We start from the raw sequence: 23553 nt of genomic DNA, 5'->3' as shown, positions 1-23553 counted from the left end.
ATGGGCTGTTTTTCTGCTCATGCCATTATCTATCCGTGACTGGTACACTGCTTCTGGGGGTGCTTATAATGATGCTATAGCCTGCTGAAGGCCAAGCTTGATGAACTGGGGGATTCTATTCCTGGCTTTGGTCTCTTGCCAGCCACAGCAGCACATCTGAGTGTTGCAGCTGGCTAATTCACCTTGGAAGGGAACCACAGACAATAATGTTAAGACAGAATATTTAATATGGTGTTAATGTACCATTGACTTTCTGTTCCTTTTCACTGCAGCTTTTGGAGAACAACTTAAAAGTCACGTCAAATACCAGTAGCTAAGCAGCAGCACAGCCATCTTTCCACAGCATGAAATGCAAAGGCTGAAAGCACTTTGCATAAGTGCCGCTTCTGCCTGCCGCCTCCTAAGTCCTCAAACTTTATTCCTGTCTATGCCATGCAAATGAAGTAATAGCTCTACATGCACACATCACCACCCCTGTTTCTACAATGTACTATATCCTTTCCTGAGATAAGCCATTTGAATAAGGTTCAGCATTTACCAGTTTCAATCTTACTGTCACCTTTCTGTTAAGAGTGTATAAAACCATAAATGGGCAGAAATTATCTGACAAATCCTAATGCCAAGAGTCAGGATGGGCAGAAAAAACTATAATCAAGTTAGAGAATCAGTTAGAAAACCCATTAAAACAACATACCTTGGAAACAGAATTCTGTTATTTGGAAGTTCTGGTCTTTCTTTTTTTGTGCCCCCAGAATTCACTGCATCAGTAGCAGTAGTTCATTTTGGAGCATGTTTGTTTACGTCCTCCTGTTAGCTACACTTTAGATAAAACAAAGTGACGGAAGAGGGAAATGATGAGGCAAATTTTATTTCTTTATAACTCTCTTTCTTTGAGCTTCGTCATAGTTCTTTTACTGAAGTTTTTCTGATAAATTGTGTGGAACAACTTATAAAATTAATCTTTTCCAGGAAATGGTCTAACTTTTTATAATGGTTTTCAGTAAAAATACTTCTGTAATATGCTTTGTCTTCTACAGTCTTTGTGTTACTTATTCAATTATTACCTCGGTATGTACTGTCTTTATTAAAAGTTTGTTTCTCTAATAAAAAGTGTATGGAAGTTTTCAAGACCTATGCTAGTTACTTTTGTGCTATTCATAAATTTTTTATGTGGAGGTACAATACTTGTAATTCTAGTATTTGCATTAGTCACTATTTAAGAGTGGGCATACAAAATCAAAAACATTGGCCTATAAGTACTTGTACGTAACTTCAGTTGTGCCATTTTCCCTTTATATACAAGGTAAGCTGATTGTCAGTGTCATTGGGAATAGATAGATTGCTGGGGCTGGTTCCTGTGCCATGTTTCAGTTAATTATTTAACACCTTTAAATAGACACTTCAAGTGTGTGATGCTTTTTTTTTTTTTTTTAGATCTGATCTTTACTTAAGCAGATGCTTGTGAACTTAAGTACTTGCAAATTGAAATTAGTTTCAGGTGCTTTCATCCTAGGAGAAAATGTCTTGTGGGCAATTTGCAGTATGAGTCATAAAGGTGACTTTTCACTCTCATCTTGTTTGTTCTTCTATCAACTATTCTACATTAAACTACTTAAATATTTAATACTTTTTTTTTTTTTAATTTTCCTTTTTTAGCATGGAGGAGTCTACGTAAAAAGAAGTGCCAAATTCAATGAAAAAGAAATGAGAGAGAAGTTGCAGGCCCAGATGAAAGCTGAGACTCCGGTAAGGTTATACCTCCCTTCTCTGCATTTCTTGTGCCTTTTTTAATGGCAAAAGCTTGTTGGAGAAATGAGCCATACCTGATATCTAGAAACTACAAGATGGTAATATGGATTTGTTTTCTTTCTGTGTTTTTACAGTTACTTTCTGTAATTACAGTGATACCTCTAATTAAACTTACGAAAATTTGACTAGTCCTTTATGATTAACAGCAACTTTGTGGTTCTGTCTGTAGAGGGCAGGTGGGATCTGGACTACATCTTAGAACATAAGCTATAACACCTTCTTTGAGAAACCACTGTTAGTGTTCCTGTGTTTCAAAAGACTACTGTATGTTTGTCAGAGACTGGTATTCTTGACTTCTGAAAGTCAAGAACCATTCTTACCAAGTCTTAATTAGTCATCCCAGTGATCCATCATTTTTAATGGCAGTGACATCTTAGAACTGAGTAACTCTGTCTGCTACGCCTGGAGGAGAAAAAAAAAACAAAAACAACAAAGCCAACAACAAAGAAACCCTGAACTCTTGATAATTTTCTATTTGAAGAATGATTGTTAGTGCCAAGTGACTTTTCTCATGACTCCCTGTATGGTTTGTGGCTCAGTGGTTAGAATCACAGTGTTTCACTTCCATTACTTGCTGTGCATTAAAATGTTTTCTGCCTTGCTGGCTAGACTTAAGAAAACTAACTCAACAAGCGTTGATATAGAACAGTTACACTTTAATTTTATTTAAAATTATGGGATTAGGAGTTGCCACTCCAAATGCAGTGTGTCAAACCTTTTTTCTTTTTCTTTTTTTTTCTTCTTTTTTTTTTTTTTTTTTTTTTTTTTTTTTTGGAGATAGTATGTTTATGTTTGTGCATGTTTGTGTTGAAAAAGTAAACTGGCCTTATGCTTACTGAGAGGCTTAAATGAGTAAAGCATCCCTGTCTAAGACAGTGCTCAAACTCATTTTGTCTTGAACTAAGATGTAGCATGAACCAGGTATTTTTGTTTGTAGTTAAAGTAAGAAAGTGCATCTGTTTCCAGTTTATAGCATATAAGTTACAAATGCCAGAGATACATTATAACAACTAGATTTTTTCTGTCCTATGTCTAATCTAATGATGTCCACATGGAGAAGATGGTCACCTTGAATATTGTAACTTGTGCCTGCAAGTGGTAACTTGTGCCAGGGAGGGTCCTGGGATGTGAAAAGTTTGCATTGTGTCAAGTTATTTTCTGTATGTCAGTGGCAAAGATTCTACTTTCTGTAAAAGCTGAGGTGTAATGGAATAAGCAAAGACAAATTGGAAGATATATGAAACATATTTGTAGTCATCCCCCTAAGCAATTCCTCCCTCCTACAGAGTGCTGGTTAAGTTCACTTCAGTTAGTCTGGATGAAATATCCTAGCAGGGTGTTTTCTTGCATACGCCCATGGATTTCTTGCTAGTTTCTGGTCTTCTAGGCAGCTTCTGGTTGAGTCTGGCTTTCTGGCTTCCCTCTGCACCCTCTAAAATACAAGGGTTTGTTGTAATAAGGTTTTGATTGTGTCAAGAGTCTTGATTTGAACTCCATAAAATTAGCATGCTTTATAGAAACATGGACTGTTTTTTAATACAATCTTAGGAGTATGTGCCTAGAAACTCACCTAATTCTGCATGGTTTTGGAAATAATGTTCAGTGTTGCTGCAGTGCTATAAATTGATTGGACAGGCTAGTGTGTTATTTTTAGCTCAACTGGAATGTAAGGGGAGATTTAAGCATAAAGCTTTCCTTTAAAGTTACATCCTCTGTGGGTTCTGCTTTCCTTGGTGGACGTCTACATGTAATTAATGAAAGAAATAAATCCAGAAGGCTTTTTATCTGAAATCATTTTTCTTTTCCCTCCTTAGTTGTGTGTGGATTGAAAGCCTATACCTAACCTATCTAAGCTAATGCCAAATGAATTTGGGACCACTTGGGTTGATTTGTCGTTTGCAGTTGGTTATCTGGAAGTTTGGTGGTGTTGGAAATGGGCACAGAACCTGGATGTGTTTACCAGGCAGTTGGTGCCATTTTCCTTGTATTCTCTAAGGCAGCAGCATAAAAGAGAAGTGTAACTGCTGCAGAAATGCATTCTGTTTTAAATCTCTTTTGGTCAAACCATATAGGGAGTGACACTTAAGTTTTACAAAACCAAAGCTGTCAAAAGCCTATTCACAGAGACAAATGTTTACATCTGCTGGGCTGAAAGACACAGACCATTGAGTTTTCATTTGAGGGATGACTAAACTTTCTGTAATCCACTTTATCTGAGAATTTAAATGGAGATGCTGTAAATGCTCTTTAACCTACAATTACTACTGGGAGAAGAACGTGATGACCTGTGTCCTTACTGCATTATTCATAAAGAAACTTTGCAGTTCTGCAGCTTGGTGTGACATTTGCAAGCAATCATACTACATTTAAAATGAAGACATTTTAATCAGTAAAAAGCAAGTATGCCCTGAACTCACCAGTTTCATGTGAGAATAATTAATTTACTACTCTGGAATTTTTATTAAAATTTATGCACTGGATTCTACAGCTCAGGGTGGGCTTTTCCTTAGTTTAGTGAGCAGCTGTTGCTGCTTTGTCATCCTGCACGTATGTGGTGGAGTTCTTTCTTTAATGTAGTGTTAGAGAAAAGCTTGCCTTTCAGCCATTAAGGAAAGAATTATAAGCCAATAGAGAGGAGATGGACGGGAATCTGTATTAAGGGTCACTGTTATTTACAGTTTCTCTCCACATACAATTTAAACAAAAGAATCCAAATGATTAATGTTCAGCCTGTCTGGAGCCATCCTTGTTCCCATTAAGAAACTGAAGACGTGTAGGAAGGCAGAACCAGTCTTCTATTCTCGTTAGTGTAGCAAACCCTGGTTTTGTAAAGTAAGTTGGAGGTGAAATGCAGACAGGAAAAATAAGGCTGCCTCTTGGCTGTCTTATATTCACAGTAGAACCAGATTAGTAATCTGGTGTGCCTCATTTTGGTATGGACAGTGGACTGCATGATGCTTCTTGCTCACCTTGTCTTACAACTTCTACTCACCTACCTGCCTTAAACAGCCTCTTCTCCTGACCTGCTGTTCACAGTTGGTCCATTCTTCTTCCCAGATGCAGCGCAGCAATATTAGACATGCATGAAACTCTGATGCTAGGCTGAAATGCTATTGCACCTGTGTTCTCTTAGTGGGGATCTTGAATTAATAAATTTTCTTATTTATTTTTTGGAAATTACTTTGTTTCTCAGACCGTCATTAAAGTATACACTCCTATGGTTCATTATTGGACCTCTTGTTGGCAAAACTCACTTGAAACAATGTGATTTTGTTTAAAATTCCATCAAATCTGGCTGATTATTAACAAATTGCAATCTTGCGTCTTGTGAGACCAGAGACTGTCACACAGTTTGAAGGACACTTTTGTGTTAATACTGTTTAGATGTACGCCATAGGAAGATAAACATATTTCTTAATGTAACAAAATATCCAGCCCACACTTGATATAGTCAATCTACTTGTTTTATAAACAAAGTTAACACTTCTGAACAGCAAACTCTTCGGTTTGATAATGTAACTTACATTTCTTTTCATCATGCACTGGGAGTAGAAAATCTTCATTCTGAGATGTGGGATTTAACCCAGTACAGCCAGTCTTTTAATGGTTACTATGTGGTTTGTCATTCTTTCAGTTACAGAATAAATCTTTGTCATGTGAAGCAGTGCTAATCAAACAGTAAAAGCCTGGAGGGGACAGATATGTTACTACAACTGCTTTAAGGCTTAATATAATTATTTATCTTATAGTTACTAATTTGCAAATCCTTATCAGCTTCTTTGTAAATCCTGTATGTCCTTGCTTGCTTTCCTCACATCACCTTTTGTATTTCATTCCAGTTATACTAGATATGCTTTCTCATACCAGATCTTTTTCAGTTATTGAGCTGAGTGTTAATGTTTCTCATCTAGCATATCTTCTAGGCAACGGTCTAAATAGATTAATGTATGAATCTCTCTAGTTGACAGGATGCAATAATAATAATATTAAAACTAAGGAAATGCATTGTTTGATATAATTTTGAACTTTCTAAATAAAAATAATTGTTTTCCCCTTGTCACCCATCCGGGAACAGCACAGTAAATGCATGATAACTTTAGTCAGTAGTTACCACCTCTTGACGCCCTATGTTCTTCTACAGAGTGGCAGCTGCTCTCCCCAGACACCCTCCAAACTGCTGTCCTCAGCCAGGTTTTCTCTTTACCACCTCTCCTCATTGTATGTTTATGGCATCTGGGCTGACTTCGTTCTGTAATCAAGGCGCTCTTGTTGCATCATACCCCTTTCCTCTGTGCCACCCATACCAGCTCCTTTTATGGCACTCGGATCTATCTCAAAGACTTCCTTGGCTGCCCTACTCCCTCCTCTGGAAGCACATCCCCTCTCAGTGCCATTGCTATTTCTTTTTGCCTGGGAGACCTTGACAACATTGAGGGAATGAATAGAGTTCTTATTTGGGTGAAAGCAGGTCTCGTCATCCATTTCATTTCATTTGTGGATTGCACAAGTTCACTGACACTATGCTGGGGATGCTGCGTGTAACCCCTGCCTCTTTTCTGGTTTTCTGGCTCCAACAGGAATTGGTAGGGTTCAACTAAATGAATCCTGATCCACTACTTAAAGATTTCAAATTTACGAGAGACGGTGAGTGTATTGACACACACCCATTACACAGAAATAGGCATGAAAGTGCCATGTAACTGAACATGCGGACCTACTCTGCTAGGGCTAAAATTGTATATCAATGAACCAGGGACTATGATGATGCAAAATTTTCTATGCCATCTTGAATGTGAGCACTCTATTTTGCAGTCACTGTGATAAAATGCGTAATTTATGAAGCTAATTGCCCTAAATGAAATATTCTGTAAAAAAAAAAAAATGGCCTTAGGTGCAGCTAGTGTTTCTAGGCAATTAAAATGCTTTTACAACTCAACAGTTCTTAATCTAAATTCAGGGATTATTTAGTAATTAAAATCTTAGAGATTTGTTGTTCTTATAATCTTTGGAAATAGTGCTTAAGGATTTAGCCTCTGCAGCCCATGGTGGGAGAAAAGCCAGTCATACAAGCAGATTTGGGAGGCTGAATTGCACTGGCAGAATATCTTTGTCATGTGCAGGACTCTATGTGAGAATAAGTAAGACATCTATTTATATTCATGAATTTTACTCAGGTAAAGTAGGCCTAATGAGCTGCATACTAGGTTTCTGTATGCTGAACTTGAAGCAAAGGCAACTTTTCTGTCTTGTTGGTATGCTTTCAATTCAGAGATATTCAGATTCTGGTCAACAAACCTGTTCAGCTGCTTGTGTTCTAGAGGTTTACAAGCATAATTAACATATAGTTTCAACCCTGCTTTGTATTACGCATGTAGGACTTGAGTAAATAGACACTATTCTCCATTGTGTAATCAGCTATTGATGGCTGATTATCTGCTTTTAAGTCCTGGCCTCTGCAGCAAGAATGGTAATTCCTATCCTGTGTGCTTCACTTTCTTTACTCTGTCAGTTATTACTTGTAGCAGCCACTGTATTACACTTCAGAGCCGAGCATTCAGTTTTTAATGAGTGGTGGGGGGTGACATCATCTCGAAGTACCATTTTAAGGATCTAAATTATGTGACTTGAATATAAGCCCGTTTATGAAAAAGGGGGGGAAAAATGCATCTGGTTTTGAGTATTATGCCCTTTCCAGCTAACTCTCAAAAGTTTTACTTAGTCACTTAAATATCTCAACAGTGTACTTCATAGATGAAACGTATACATGACTGGGGAAAGTGTGGACTGCAGCTGGGTCTAAGGATTCCTGTACTCATCCCTGTGCTTATGCTACTGTCATGTTATAAAAAAAGTAAGCACCTTGCCTCTTAAACACATTCTCTTTTGGTCTTTCCCCACCAATCTATATACATCTTGGGTTTCCACTGGTTCTTGAACATTCTTGGACTAAACCTGCCTCTGCAGTCTGCCAGCTCTCCTCCTTGCTAGACATGCTATGGCAAGTACAGCCTTTCCTCGAGCTCTCTTTACTGACACTGGTTTTGTCATTGGTTTTTTTGTTTGGGTTGGGTTTGGTTTGGTTTGTTTCCCTGCCAGGTTCTAGGCTCTGCAGCCATTTCTCCTCTTTCTTGATCTCCTCCTGGCTTCAATGATTAGCACAATTCCTAAATTTCTTCCCTCCTCTGCATTTTAACGCATCCTTCAACTTTCCTCATGGGATGATTCTGGAGATTTCTCTTGCTGAGTCCTATCCTTCTGCATTCAGTCTTTTCTCCAGCTGTCTGCAGTCGTTGAGTGCAGATACCAGCACATTCTGATATTTTGTGGGCCAGAAGCACAAAGTTATACTCCTGTGTGTCTCTTTCTGAGTTTTTACTTAACTTTGCATCTTTTCATGATGTGCACTCATGCTTGTCGGTGTCTTCCTGTACACTGAAAATCTTTCTTGGACTGTTTTGTAAATCCACTACCTCTTTTTCTTTAAAATATTTCTTGAGACACATTTCTGTGAAGATAGTTAGTCTAGGCACAGTAGGCATGATTTTACTGTTAACGTGTCATGTTCAACTCCATGCTAGTTATCGTTTGTGGCCATAGCCTTTTCTTCTGCAGATGAGCCCCCAGTACAAATTTTTCAGTGCTTAAGTGCTTTTTTGCATCCACAATAGGAGGTTATGCAAGACACACGCACACAAAAAGAGAGATGGAAACCTCCACTCTGTTTTGAAAGCAAATTGAAAATTAATCGCATTTGACTTCTTCTATTTGGGTACATAATTTTACACTTGGATATGCAAATGTTTAGGCCACCTTTACCTGTATAATGATTTGAGAACCCATAGGCAGTTGTTGCTGACTAGATAAGCACACTAATTTATTAGGAAAGTCTAACCTTGCAGACGTGTGTTTAGAGGAATGTGACTTTGAAGTTCAAATTATGCTAAACCTTGAGTTTAAGTTCATAATATATTTAAGATATAACACAGTGAGATGCATAAAGGCACATAAGGTAGCTGATCTGTCATAATTTCAATTAATAGTATTTCTGATTATGAATGGAATTAGATTTATATTTCAGTATAAGGAAAGACTAGATGCAAGATAGGTATTAAAAAAAATAATAATTCAGGTCATTGTGACATATTTGACTGTCTTTTCAAAATCTCCTCTTACCCCACTTGACTAAATAGATAGTCCTGTTGATATCAGCTGATCCTGACTTGCTCACTTTTGTTAATGCATTCTATCTCCCTTCCTAAATCACCTGGGCAACTTTCTGTGGTGTACATTCAAAGAAAATTGTTTTGAACCTTGAACAGTTTCTTAGAGCTAAGAAATTGTAGCTCAAGTATTCTGATTTTCTTTGGATCCTTATGGTAATCAGTGGTGTGAACTAACTGCAATATGGACCTATCAAGTGATGATAATTTCTGTGCAAGGAATTGGCTTACATTTATTACAAGAACTTGTCTGTCTTGTTTCTTTTTAATCCTGCAGATGTATTTAGTGATTTTTCCAGAGGGGACTCGTTACAATCCAGAAATACCAAAAGTCATTGCAGATAGTCAATCATTTGCTGAAAAGGAAGGTAAGCAAAAAAAGTTTTTAAATCATTCTTTTGTTACAGTGTTAACATATGTTATATAAAATTGTTATATAATATGAAGATGATCTTACCTTAAGTGGACCATTAAGTCTGCCTGATTGAATCTTAAGGGTTAGAATAGCATAAATCAATGTTTCTCTTACCACAGAGTAAGATGAGAGTAGCGTATATGCAGACATTTCATGCATTTCACGTTGTGCAAGACTATTAATTCTCATGAAAGCTCTCTTTAGTTTCTGTCTATATGTGTGTATTTATGGACACTTCTTTTCTTGCCCCTTCAGGGACATAAGAACTACCCACACTGAGTCAGGGCACTGTTCTATCTAAGGTGACATAACAATTATAGAATCATAGAATCATAGAATCGTAAGGGTTGGAAAGGACCTTAAGATCATCTAGTTCCAACCCCCCTGCCATGGGCAGGGACACCTTGCCCTAAACCATGTGGCTCAAGGCTCTGTCCAACCTGGCCTTGAACACCGCCAGGGATGGAGCATCCACAACCTCCCTGGGCAACCCATTCCAGTGCTTCACCACCCTCACTGTAAAGAACTTCTTCCTTATATCTAATCTAAACTTCCTCTGTTGAAGTTTGAACCCATTACCCCTTGTCCTACCACTACAGTCCCTAAGGAAGAGTCCCTCCCCAGCATCCTTGTAGACCCCCTTCAGATACTGGAAGGCTGCTATGAGGTCTCCACGCAGCCTTCTCTTCTCCAGGCTGAACAGCCCCAACTTTCTCAGCCTGTCTTCATACGGGAGGTGCTCCAGCCCTCTTATCATCCTCGTGGCCCTCCTCTGGACTTGCTCCAACAGCTCCATGTCCTTTTTATGTTGAGGACACCAGAACTGTACGCAGTACTCCAAGTGAGGTCTCACAAGAGCAGAGTAGAGGGGCAGGATCACCTCCTTCGACCTGCTGGTCACGCTTCTTTTGATGCAGCCCAGGATACGGTTGGCTTTCTGGGCTGCAAGCGCACACTGCCGGCTCATGTTAAGCTTCTCGTCAACCAACACCCCCAAGTCCTTTTCTGCAGGGCTGCTTTGAATCTCTTCTCTGCCCAGTCTGTAGCAGTGCCTGGGGTTGCCCCGACCCAGATGCAGGACCTTGCACTTGCCTTGGTTAAACTTCATAAGGTTGGCATTGGCCCACCTCACAAGCGTGTCAAGGTCCCTCTGGATGGCATCCCTTCCCTTCAGCGTATCAACCGAACCACACAGCTTGGTGTCATCGGCAAACTTGCTGAGGGCGCACTCAATCCCGCTGTCCATGTCACCGACAAAGATGTTGAACAGGACCGGTCCCAACACCGATCCCTGAGGGACACCACTCGTTACAGGTTTCCAACTGGACATCGAGCCATTTACCACAACTCTTTGCGTGCGGCCATCGAGCCACTTTTTTATCCACCGAGTGGTCCATCTATCAAATTGATGTCTCTCCAATTTAGAGACAAGGATGTCATGTGGGACAGTGTCGAATGCTTTGCACAAGTCCAGGTAGATGACATCGACTGCTCTGCCGCTGTCCATCAGTTCCGTGGCTCCATCATAGAAGGCCACCAAATTGGTCAGGCAGGATTTCCCCTTAGTGAAGCCATGTTGGCTGTCACCAACCACCTCGTTGTTTTTCATGTGCCTTAGCATGTTTTCCAGGAGAAACTGTTCCAAGATTTTGCCAGGCACAGAGGTGAGGCTGACTGGTCTGTAGTTCCCCAGGTCTTCCACCTTCCCCTTCTTGAAAATGGGGATTATATTACCCTTCTTCCAGTCATCGGGAACTTCACCTGACTGCCAGGATTTTTCGAATATGATGGACAGTGGCTTAATATGATGGACAGTGGCTTAATATGATGGACAGTTGTTACTTGATATAAAGAATATTTTGCATAGAGATTGTTGTGCCTTAAAAGTCTTCCATCACTTCATTTTCAATTAGTGTTAATACTACCATGGCTTTTTGGTTTTGTTCCTCTCTCACTTTCCAGTTTCACTCTTCCTTGGTTGCACTTTTTTCTATAGTTGCTTTGATTGTTGGCAGTGTCTCTGTAACCACAGATGGAATTACTTCAACTTTGGAAAGACTTGCAAAAAATATAAGGATCCCAAGCCTTTTCATTTTTTCTCACATCATATGCACAATACATGTAAACTTTTAAGTCCAACAGTTCAATGAACACGTTTCCTGGTTTTGTTTTTTCCTGTTGACCAAAAGTTAAATAATTCACTCTGAAGATAAACAAAGAATAACAAATAGGTCTGGTAAATTCATTTCTGTGACACACTGAAATGAATTCACAAGTCTATGAATCAGCCTGTTGATATCATCAAGCTATTAAGTATTGTTAGCTCTTGTCCAAAAGGATATATGCTTTTCTTCTCCTTGGGAAGAATGGAATTTGTTTGCGTGTGTGAGCAGGAGAGCTTAAGTCATAATGTATTTATTCATTGCTTCAGTTTCCTGTCAGAAATGAAAGTCAAATGTTTCATTTAGGTTGGCGGTTCTTTGAGAGTTTAGAGGGGGTATTTGGTGGGGGGTTTTCCCCCTCTCCTCCTTTTTCAGGGAAAAGAAAGGGCTCTTGTCATTACTGTTTAAATAAACTTCTTAACTATATCTCTACAACCTGCAAAACAGTAAAACACTGCTTTTGTGCTTTCAGAGCACCTATTCATTTCTTCTAGTGTTTGGGTTTTTTTTTCTCCCAGTATCAGACTGCTTTTATTTTGTAAGAGTTATTCCTCTTAAAAACTCTCAAGACAAATACATGTTAAACAAGAAGCATCTCCAATTCTAGTGCAGAATCCTCTTGATCTGCTTTTCCCCACTGCTGAATTCTTCTGGTCTCTCCTCAACATTTTGTATGGAGAGAATGGGAAGCAGTGTACATGGGACCCTGCTTCCCTGCGTGTTCATGCAGAGGCTGATATTCTATGATTCAGTTGACTTAGAGCATCCCTCGTAAAAGCACGCTGAGAAGCAGGGGTGGCTGACACTGAAAGCTGCGTAACCAAACTACTCTGACAGCTAAGAGCCACAAGGCATATGGCAGTACATCAGCGGAGCTGCGAGGACAGGAAACTCTGCATGGCCGCCAGCAGTAGATGATGATGAGTCCCGAGGGTCCCGCTCTACAACACTGCTGGCCCTGGCTTGTGGCTTCCACCCAACAGACCCAGTGCCACCACAGTCCTGACTGCTGGACGCGTGCTAGGGCTGCAACATGGGAATCATGACCAAACACTTCACCAGTTGGTTGTATGTAGACTGAGTGCTGGCCATGCTCCTTGTAAGAGTGCAAGGGCTGTTATGTGATACTGCTGAGCTGAACTAAAAACACACAAGTGCTTGCTTGTCTGCAAGATCTTGGAGGCGTCTTATTTCTTACAGTTTTAGGAAAGATCGTAATGCCCAGTAGTTCTGCCAGTCAGAAGAATGTGGACGTACTGTAACTTGCAGTTTAAAATGTGCACTTCATTCCTCACATGGTTATAAAGAAGTCTGATAATTTAGTCTTCTCATCTTAGTATATTTGTTACAAAGCACAGTGTGTCAGTGTTGGCTTTCCAGACATGTAGGGGATTTTTTTGCTTCTTTTAAGAAGAATTAAATTTCGACTTGATCTTAGGATCGGAGATGTTATACCCAAAGATAATAAAACTACTCCTAGAGCACAAGCATAGCTCATTTTTATCATGCTGTCTGAAATACGTTTTTGACAGAAGTGTGCTTATATGTTATAGTAGTTTTGCAGAGAGGAAGTATGAGACGGTTTTGTGGAGTTTGTGTGTACTTTTACTCTCCATGGGCTGGATTCTCTTCTAGAGAAGGTTCATTGGTTGAAGCAGAATTATTGGGCTGAACTTAATTACCTGGTCTTAGAGTGACCAGCTGAAGAGCTGCAACTCATGTCTTGATGTTCTTTTTAAGTAAACATCAGTTTTGGACACAGTAACTGCCTCTTTACAGCTGGTTCTAGGACCAGTTCAACAAAAAGAAATAAAAAAAATAAAAAAAAAAGAAAAGCTTAGGTTGACATCCAAAAGAATATTTTGACATTTTGCTGGTTTCAACTATTACGTCTTTCTTCACTGATAATCTGTCGAGGAGTAGGATGGAAGGATGGAAGGATATCACACAGCAAAAGAAATTAAAGGTGATTGAGGTCATCCTTGAAAGACAGGCAACTTCTTTAAATACTGATAATACTTCATGTTACAGTTTGTTCTGCCATAAGACTTGCATTCTACATAAAATCTTGACTCGTAGCAAGAGCAGGTGGTTTTCCTCTTTCTAAAGCAGAGGCAAATCAAACACACAGGGTAGATCCAATAGATCTGGGTATGAATAATTTCAGACTGAAGGCTATAAAGCACAGAGAAACTTCCAGAGAAGGAGTAGGGCCATGTACTTTTTTACTATTTTTAGAAAGAAGTAAATGGTATAATACAGTAAAAAAATAAATCCATGGCCTGGTCTTTCAAATTTTTCATTAACTGCCTTGCCAATTTCAAGTTGAATGTACTGCCAGATTTTTGTCTATTGAAACCACAGAATGCCAAAACCATCTACAAGTAAAAAGTGATAAAATTAGGGCATTAATATTCATAGTTTTCCTGTTGGATACTGGCACATATGTATCAGTCTTCAGCACTGATACATTTGAGACATTAAAACTCCACTCTAATTAATTTGAACTCTATTGTAAGTTCTGTCCACAGTTCTATTCAGTGAGATACAGAAAGTTGCTTCCTTCCAGTATTGCTTCCAGGAATACTAATTTTATGGTGATGAACTGAGAATGTTGTCATCTAAGGGTAATGCTAGTACCCTCAGAAACTGAAGATTACTCATCCTACATGTTTTACAAGTGGCAGAAAACTCCAATCAGATCAGATTCTAACCCAGGATAGAACATTTTAACTCAGAATACATTTGTTAGGTTGCATTGGGAAAGGAAAAATGCACTCCCTGAGGTTCAAAAACACCAGCAAAAATTACCTGTCTGAAACTAAGTCGTTTGGTTATTTGTGAAAGGATTAATGCAGGGGTTATTCATAGTACAAGGTAAATTCTGTGGAGTTCAGAAAATTAGTCTGGTATTTGTCTTTGTTGGTCAAAATAGCAATATTTGCTGGGGTTTCACAGCCACAGAAAATGACAAAAGCAGTGTGTGCAGAGAATATCAGGTGAAGACGTGTCAGGTTTTCTCATTTCTCTTGGAGGCAAATGCAACCCCCACTTCTAAACCAATGGGGATATGTGCCATGTAGCTGGATTTGAACCTGATACATCTAGTTATCTTCTCCTGATGAAAAGTGTTTGTGTGAGATATTTCAGCAATTGCTACCAGGACAGGTGCACTCCTTTTGTGGTTTTGTCTGGCTGGGGACTCATGTTTTCAATGGGATATCTTGTAAGATTCTCATAATGAAATTAAATATCTCACCCTCTACTGTCTCAGAGATCTAAGAAGATGATGGAATGTGTTTTGCGCCTTGTCTCCTGAGCCTTTGCCTTCTAATTTCTGATATTTATGTATAGAGTCAGTAATCTTATCTTAGAATTCATTGTAGTTTTCCATTGTGTGGGAGTAGTCAGCTAACGTAATTCCCAGTATGGGTGACTCCTTTTAGGCTCTGATCTAGTAGTTTAGGCATTTAGAAGTACAGCAATTCTTCCACACTAGTCAGTGGGCTTGAGTTGCTGAGTCCAGGGAATTATAATTTGTAGGTGGCACTCATATTATCATAGGGATTTAACTCTAGTCATGTCATAATGTTAGAAGTGATAATTATTATTTTATGTATTTATTTCAAACTATAATTCTTTTAAGGCTGGTTCTTTTTGATGGTAATGGACTATAGAACAAAATTTCTATAAGACCCACAAAATACATTGTTATAACTTTTTGTACCAGCTTCTGGTATAAAATCCGTTCCGTTTTATATGATCCCAAAATATATATGTGTAGATTTCTGATAATTTCCTAGTAGTTAGACGTCTATAATGTTTCTTCTTCTTTTGTTCTAAGGTTACTTGGAATCTTCTTTTGTTCTAATGTTCCAAACAACCACGAATTTCTTAGGTTTAGCAGAATATTAATTTCATCCAAATGTTAATAAATGGCATTTTAAAAATGTGAAAATAAATAGGAATAACCCAAAGCCATCCTACTCCTAATGTTACTAACTCTGAAAAGTCAACGAGAACCGGGTAGGAAGCTTGTTAAATTTAACTTGGCTTGCTTTTGCTGAATGAAGACAAAACAATCTTCCCTGGTGAAAGGCATTCATGGAATTTTGTATTAATGTTTGATTTCTAACAAAGGTCATTAAACCAAGCAAACATTTCAGGTACTCATTTATTATCTCCCTTGTTTTTATGCAGAAAAGTTGCAAATGTAAATGTTTTTTAATGCTAAGTTTATCTTGACTAGTATCATGCTTTCTGCTAAGATGTTTGTACATGCAGGATATGCTTATCTCGAAATTGCTTTTACAGGTCATGTAAAAAAGGGGTATTTCAACTAAGCTAATCGAAAATGCTTCCCTTCCAGATCTTGGCATTGGTTTTAGATTGTATTTTGAAGGAATCTGATGTATTTAATATCCATAGATGTTGTTTGGAACTGTCTCTACAGAAAATAGCTTTTGGTTATATTTTTTCCACATACTTTCATATAAGCAGGCTTGATGTAAAAGTGCACAGTGAGATGTGCAAAGGAGAATATAATTTTAGAGAAGAGTGGGGTATAGACACTGAGTAGCATTTGAGAGAAGTACCGTTAGGATGAAGAAGGGATTTCTATTATTAAGAGTCATCCTTAGGAAATGAAGTTTATGAAAACCTTGTATTTATGTAGATACCCATCACAGAAGAAAGGGTACTCAAGTGCGGTGTCTCCCATGTTTTGCTGTGGGATGGTCATAGTCTTCTTGAGGGGGTTACTTGCATTTCTGGTACTTCAGTTCATGGTAACAGAAAACACTTTCTGAGAGCATGCAATTTTTTAATACTGTCATGAGCTGAATCCTATTAATGTAAATCGATGGAATAATAGCATACAAATGGATTAGCTCTCCCACCATATGTCATTTTATAAGTCTGATCGTGTTCTTAATAAGTAAGGCTTTGATCACTGGAGGCATTCCAGAAGGCTGGTGGGAACTCAGTGCTGGATGAGTACTTGGGATACCCCATGTAACTGCAAAGCTTTCAGTCTAATACTGCTAGTACCCACACATACACATACCAAAAAAAAAAACCCTCTTGAAATTAATTGGGTTTTACCCTGCTTTCTGTTCTTTTATTACTGTCGAGTAACATGGTAAATGGTTGTATGTATAGTGGGGGAAAAAGTCTCAAACTAATTCTGACATCCACTTTCAGTGAGCGCATAACTTCTGTTGATGAAATGTGGTAATGCTAATATAATACACATAGGATATTCTTCATTTAGAGATTTTTTTTTTTTTTTTTTATTGTTTTCATTTTAAAATGTGGTGTGTGCACATCAGGGGTACAAATATGACCAGTGGAGTCCAAGTCTGAAAATGTAGATGGCCTGCCTGCACTGAACAGTTCTTTGAGTTTTTGGCCTGCATAAAGGAAAGAGAGAGAGCAATCTTCTCCATCGAGTTGTACTCAGCTATTATATATGTAACTTCACCCTGAGAGGTTAGATAAATTATGTTTTGTTTGGTGTTTTTTGTACTTTTGTGTTTAGTTCTATAGATGTTAATGATTTGGGCCTTTGTACATCCCAAATTAAAACCTTACTTTATTTTGTTCAGTTTTCTTGCAGACTTTCTGAAGTAATTCAGCATCTTACTGTAGTCTGGTAAACAGATAATATTTGAAGTACCATTGCTCATTGTATTTCTTCAGATTTTCACATTATTTTCATATTTTTTAAATGTGTTTATCATTTGAAAGTTAGCTAACAAGAGCAAAGCTATAGCATTTAAGGTAAGAGTATTGCATTATTAGACATCTAGTTCGTTTTCTTTGGCATTTAAAATAAAATCTCATGACCTCAAATACTTTGACAGAGAGTTCTAACTTAGTATTGCACAACATTAAAAGCAGTTTAAGCACAGTGTGTTTTGTGAATTGGATGCAGGCAGCTTGCCAAGGTAACTATACTGTAACTACTTGGGTTTATATTCTGTTATGTTGATTTTAGCAAAGATCATCAAGTAATTGCAAGAATGTGTGGTTAATGTTTTTATAAAACAGAGTATTTAAAAGGATGTGCTGAACTCCTGGTGTTGCTGCATATTTGTCATGCACTGGAGTGTTTCTGAATAACGGATTATGGAATTTATTGATTTTAATTAGATGCATATTCATTTTGTACTTAAACGTTCAAGAGTTCACTGGTAGCACGTGGAGTAAGAGGGGCTTATTCTACAGTTCCACTTCACAGATTGTCACTGGCCATCTTAATCATCAAAATTGCCCATGGATTCAAAAAAGTCAGCACAGAATAGTCTTAAATACCTAAATTAATTAATCTAGAGGATTCAGTTCTCACTGAAGCCTGTTTTCCCTTTTTCTTCTCCACGGTAACAGTTTGGTTAAGGGGAAGATGAGTTGCGCAGGAAAGGAATGACAGTGTTTTTAGAAGATGTTTGGGAATTTGGCTCAACAAGAGTTGTGTTGAGTGTAATGTCCACACTAACATCATAGTTGACACCAGACTAGAATATTCAGTGCTTCATTTACAGAGTAAACATTTGGAAACATAACATAATTAGCTGTTTGATGTAACAGTTCACAAGCTAAGAAAATACTACCACCATGTTATGCTTCAAAATATTTATATAATCCGTATAACATTTTACATAGACAGTTATCGCTGTTGCTGGTGAAGCTTAGAACAATGACTTCAGAAGGAGTGCTAGTAAATAACTTTTTATCTCTGTGTTCAAACAAGGTGATTCTTAGCAAATGTTAAGAAATCAAGATAATCATTTATACTGAAATTTTCAACTCTTAAGCATGTTAGAGCGGTTTAGAAACTAGCATTATCTTACAGTGTTCAGTAGACATTTTCATAACTTTAGATCGAAGTATGCTTTGCCCAACAAGGGAGAGACGTTCAGTACAAAATCAGGACATAACATAATATCTTTTGAATTGATTTTGCAGGCAGAGAGAGATCAAGAGCAATACCACACTACTTTGGTTTGGAAAAACTTCTGTTTCATTTAACAGGAATCACTAGCACTAGTGGATGATTCTTTAAAAATGGGCTGAAGAGTAAGCCAATGAAAAATAAGGCTAGAAAGGAATAATTGGCATTTTATTCTGATACTTCTCTTTGAGAAAGATACTCATCTTACAGTAAAATAGTGAAAATTTTTGTGTAATATGCTTTTTTTTCTGGAAGCACTTTCAAGAAAGCGTGGAAGAGCTGTGTTCAGATCATGAAAAGGTTTGGGTTTTGGTTTTTTTTTGTTTTCATTTTGAAAGTCATTGTATATTAAAATTCTGGAAATAGGATAAAGTTTGTACTTTTGAGCCCAGTGTATTTGAATGTTCTTAAGTATGCTCTGAGTGGAAGTGGTCAGCTGAAGCAAACATGGATATGAAATACTGTTGTTAAGACTTGCGGAGTGCTGTTAGACCTAACGTTCTTGTGTTCTTGATGTACCAATCTCTGTGTCTTGGCCTGGATGGTTAAAGACAACAGTTGATTTCTGTGGCTATGGATTTGTTACTAGCCAAGTCAATTGTAAAAGGCCATTCACAGAAAAACAGAGATTTCTTCCTTGCTGTTGGTTCTCAGTGCTGTATTTTCTCCTCCCGCCTTAGTTTTCCACTGGGGTGGTGAGTTGAATCAGCTGGTGGGAGGGAGGTGCCAGAGCAGTACAAGGTCAGCAGCAGGAACAAGTGGGCAGAAAAGGGAAACAACTGCAAGGATAAAATGGAATGTTTTCTGTAGCAACAAGTCATTGCAAGCTAGAATCTATAGTAAAAAATAAGAAAACACAATGAAATTTCTGATAGCATGGTAGCTTTGGAGAAATGTAGCATCCTGTTTAAGCACATGTAGTTCAAGACAACTGCTTCTTTGTTCTTGTAGGGCAGTGTTAGGATTCAGTATGTTGACAAAATTGGTTTGTCCTTTGGAAGTAAAATGCTGGATGGGCATTAAGTGTGCTTAAAATTATCTGTGCTCACTCCTCACTTACCAACGCTGGTTTTGGTACAGAATTTCAGGAGGTGATGTCCTGTGCATTTAGGATTTCTGGGTTAACTTTCCCCCCTTCCCCTCCCCCCCCCTTTTTTTTTTTTTTTTTTTGCCTCAGATGGACAAACATAAACAGGAGAGAGAAGTACTCTCATGAGCACTTATGCTTATGAGCCACATAGGCTTATGAACCATCACTGCTTCTAGAGGAGGGGCTGTAAAAAGGACTCTTCTGTTGAGCAGCCTTTTTGTCATTAATATCCTTTAGGATTTCTGTTTTGTCTTGTACATATGCTCAGTAGAGCATATGCAGTGTCCACACATGCACACTCTCTCTCTCAACTGAGAATTGAGATTAAAAATAAACCCTCTGTGATTTTGAGTTGAGTGCTGAAGTTCCTTCTCATGATGTTCCTTTTGTGAATGTAGTCCAATTTACTGTCACTATAATTAATTGATTTTTTTCCCCCTCTAGGACTTGCTATACTAAAGCATGTGCTAACACCACGCGTGAAAGCAACTCATGTAGCCGTTGACACGATGAAAGACTATCTGGATGCAGTGTATGATGTGACTGTAGCTTATGAAGGTACTGTGGACCACAAAGGGCAAAGAAAACTGGCGCCATCTATGACAGGTGAGTGCTGCAGCCATATGTTTGTTAATACACAGAACCAACTTCAGGTACTTTATAATGCTGTGAAGATAATCTCCACAGTGCTTCAGTCATCTTACCATACCTTGATAGGGCAGTGTTCATCAATGACTAAGCTTTACAGTAGTTACCTGTGACATTCCTGCCCTTCCCTTCCCTCTTCCATGCAGAGAATATTTCCGTAGTCAAATTCTTCATACAAGTGCTCTTTGGAGTTAAAATGAACTTGGGACCATAGGCAGCAGGTGCCATGTACCTTCATATTTCTTCTACCACTAGGATTTGGCATCATCGTAAACTCTCTCTCTTTGCCTCTGCTGTGCTACATATGTGTACATGTGATCCAATTGCTGAAATGCATGTATTTTAAAGGGAAAATACTGTAGTAACAGTACACATACCTAGTAACATTACACATACCTAGTAACTTTACAAACACTTAACAGCATTTTGTGCAAGTTAGCATACAGCCCCTTAAGAGAACGAGGGAAATTAGTATATGTTCCTTGAGTAATCAAGTAACTAGAAAATAAGTTATGGGGTTTCTATTGTGGGGAACTCTAGGGCAGAGAGCTTCAAGGTTAGCTGGTTTTTAATTATGCTTGGTGGTGGATTTATTTTTCTTCTTTTCTTTTTTTTTTTTTTTTTTTTTTTTTTTTAAATAATTAATTTACCTGCACTGTCACTGGAGGGCTAGACATCATCTTTCTTTCCATTTATAGTTGATGTGTTACTCAGGCATGACTGTCTGTTACTTGTTGTCTCAAAGTGGTATTTCTGAGTCTCTTGCATTACTGATACCAAGTGGGGAAAAAAAGCCACAGTAGTTCCACAGACCTGTTCAGATACTTTGGGGCAAGGGATCAGTGTTGGCTGAGGGACCTGCAGGGAACTTCTTAACTAACTCCCCACTCCCTGGCTGGCCCAGTATCCTGGGACTTGTTCCTACGGCTGTTAAAAATAGTACAGAGTGCGGCTGTTGCAATGTCACTTCATTAGCACATGTAACTTCTTGACGTGGTGTAGAGTTCACATGAACTCTTTCAGGTCCTAGTTGCTTAGAAGTTCTGTAATTGTCTATTTTTACATTTTCACCTTATTTAAAATTCTTCTGGATAGGTGAGCAACAAAACTGTTAACACTGTATTAACTCACCACTTGTGTTGTACTGTAAGGTCTTAAGATGGTTTTAAGTATGTTTTGTTCCCAATAGGCATTTTTTATTGCTAAATATCACAAGTGCCTTTTATGATTTAACAGGTTTTATTTCTCATTTTCTTTTGAACTTGATTTTACAGATTTTATTAAAGTTTTTAATGTTAGGGTTTCTTAAATACCTTATGACCCTCTTAAAGACTCCTTTGAAGACTAGGCAACCTCCCTCTTGTCCTGTCACCCAACCCTTTTCAAGATCCCTATCAAAACAAATAGGATTGTTTCCCCTTCCCTGCAGCATATCTTGTTTCATGACTTAATTATTAGGCAATTTCAACCATTCTCATGCTGGACTTTTCACTGCCTGATGGTTAATTAAACTATTAAAATGTCATTACCTAATGATAAGATGGCAAATGTTCAAATTCCTGGTAAGACCTTTTCACCTATTGAATCTTCCAGTTTGCATGAAGTGCAAACATGATATAATTATGGAAAGAGAACCAATAAACTGAATTTCCCTGTTGGCTGTTTCTTGTTTCCGGTGTCAAGTGGTAATCAGATGGTTGGGGTGGATACTCCACAACCAGCCTTTTGGAGACTCCACAGCAGTCAGTCCAGGCATCTCTTTCAGACACCCTTATTGTTAGGGCTGGGGTAATTACTGTCTCAGCCTTGGGTAAAAATAAAAGCAGTAACACAGAATGAAGTGCAGCCAACCATTACCGGTTACCCATTACCGAGTAGATAAATGAAATATCCATCTAGGGCATTCCATGCTATCGTGGCAGTCACATGTATTCCATGTAATATAAATTATGTAGATTAGGGACCCTTTTTAAATTACAGTGTGGGACATAATTGTCATTCTTTTAGGCTCTCCAGACACAAAGTAGAAGAAAAACAATTTCTGTTCTAAGAGGTGAAGATCATTTCACCATTTGTTATGCAGAAATCCAACTGTCTGTTTGGGAATATAATACAACAAGAATTAAATTACACATTGTTATGCATTTGACATTTTTTAGCATTATTGCTCTTATACAGTACTAAAATGAGTTATAAAATGTCACTTTTGTGTGTGCATTTCATATGAATATTTCATATTCGTGTCTGTGCTGAATGAGAATTTTGTTTTTCATTCTCATCGGAATAAAATGGCAATGCAATCCTGGTAATTTTTAAAAGATAAGGTTGACATGTCTTTTTCAATCTTGCAACTCTGATTGAAATTTATTGCATGGAAAACAAACTTGTGATAAACACAACTTTACTTGAGGACTGTATTTCCCATAGTATGACATTTCCCATGTGAATGAAATCTGAATTCCACACAGAAATGTGTTTCTTGAAATGAGTTTTACTTTCAGTTCAATAAATCTCAATTCCTCAGAAGAGCCCATGCCACTTCTGGAGAAACCCATGCTTACCGAGGGATATGGTTAGCTCTTGGCTGCTGTCTCCCATAGTAAACAGAGCAGGTTAAAAGGAATATTTTAGTGACTGTGAGTAGTACTACCATGCTTTATCCGAGAAATTGTCTTAGTAAACTGTAAATGGGAAAAAGTCTTGAAGAAAAAAATGATTACATTTTAAGTTTAGGTTTATGGAGCTCTTAGTGTAAATAGCTTTTCTTAGCAAAATTTAATTTCATTTTTTTCAATCCAGTGAGCTTAAATATCATCATGTCGACATGCTCAACAAAATTAAATCAAAACATAGTGTACTAGTAGCTGGAATATAGACATTCACATCCTTTCTGCATTAGTGCTTTGCAAAGAATGTCAGGCACACCTGATAATGGGGTACATTTCCAGAACAGGCAAATTATTATAGTATATCCTATATATATCCAAATGTGTTGAACTTTTTGTCACTATTTATGCATTTTAATGTTTTGTTGGCACTTTCCAGCTGCAAGTTGTTTGTTTTAGAAGACCTCAAATTTGATTAGTCTTAGACAGGGACTAAGATTAGATTAGCTTTAGACAGGGATGCTGCTTTCTGCTATTGCTTCACACCCAGTTGTGGCCAGTAGATGCAATCTTTTTCCTACCATTTATTCATTATTCATTCCTTTTCATTCCAACAAGTTTGGACCTTCGTATGTTTCCAGTGGAAGCTTG

General features: G+C 38.0%; 1 protein-coding gene across 1 annotated transcript in view; it reads left to right on the top strand.

Annotated features, from left to right (window-relative positions):
* Positions 1-23553, top strand: part of AGPAT5 (1-acylglycerol-3-phosphate O-acyltransferase 5) — a 57924-nt gene that overhangs the window by 19564 nt on the left and 14807 nt on the right. The window contains exons 4-6 of the mRNA XM_030490843.1: positions 1657-1746; positions 9307-9397; positions 20093-20254. Coding sequence (XP_030346703.1) covers positions 1657-1746; positions 9307-9397; positions 20093-20254 — 343 coding nt within the window. The remainder of the gene's footprint in view (positions 1-1656; positions 1747-9306; positions 9398-20092; positions 20255-23553) is intronic.

Source organism: Strigops habroptila, chromosome 6 (assembly GCF_004027225.2).
Source record: "Strigops habroptila isolate Jane chromosome 6, bStrHab1.2.pri, whole genome shotgun sequence".
In the NCBI taxonomy this organism is placed as follows: Eukaryota; Metazoa; Chordata; class Aves; order Psittaciformes; family Psittacidae; genus Strigops; species Strigops habroptila.
Note: the sequence above shows the minus strand (reverse complement) of the source record. Positions and strands in the feature narration are given on the sequence as shown.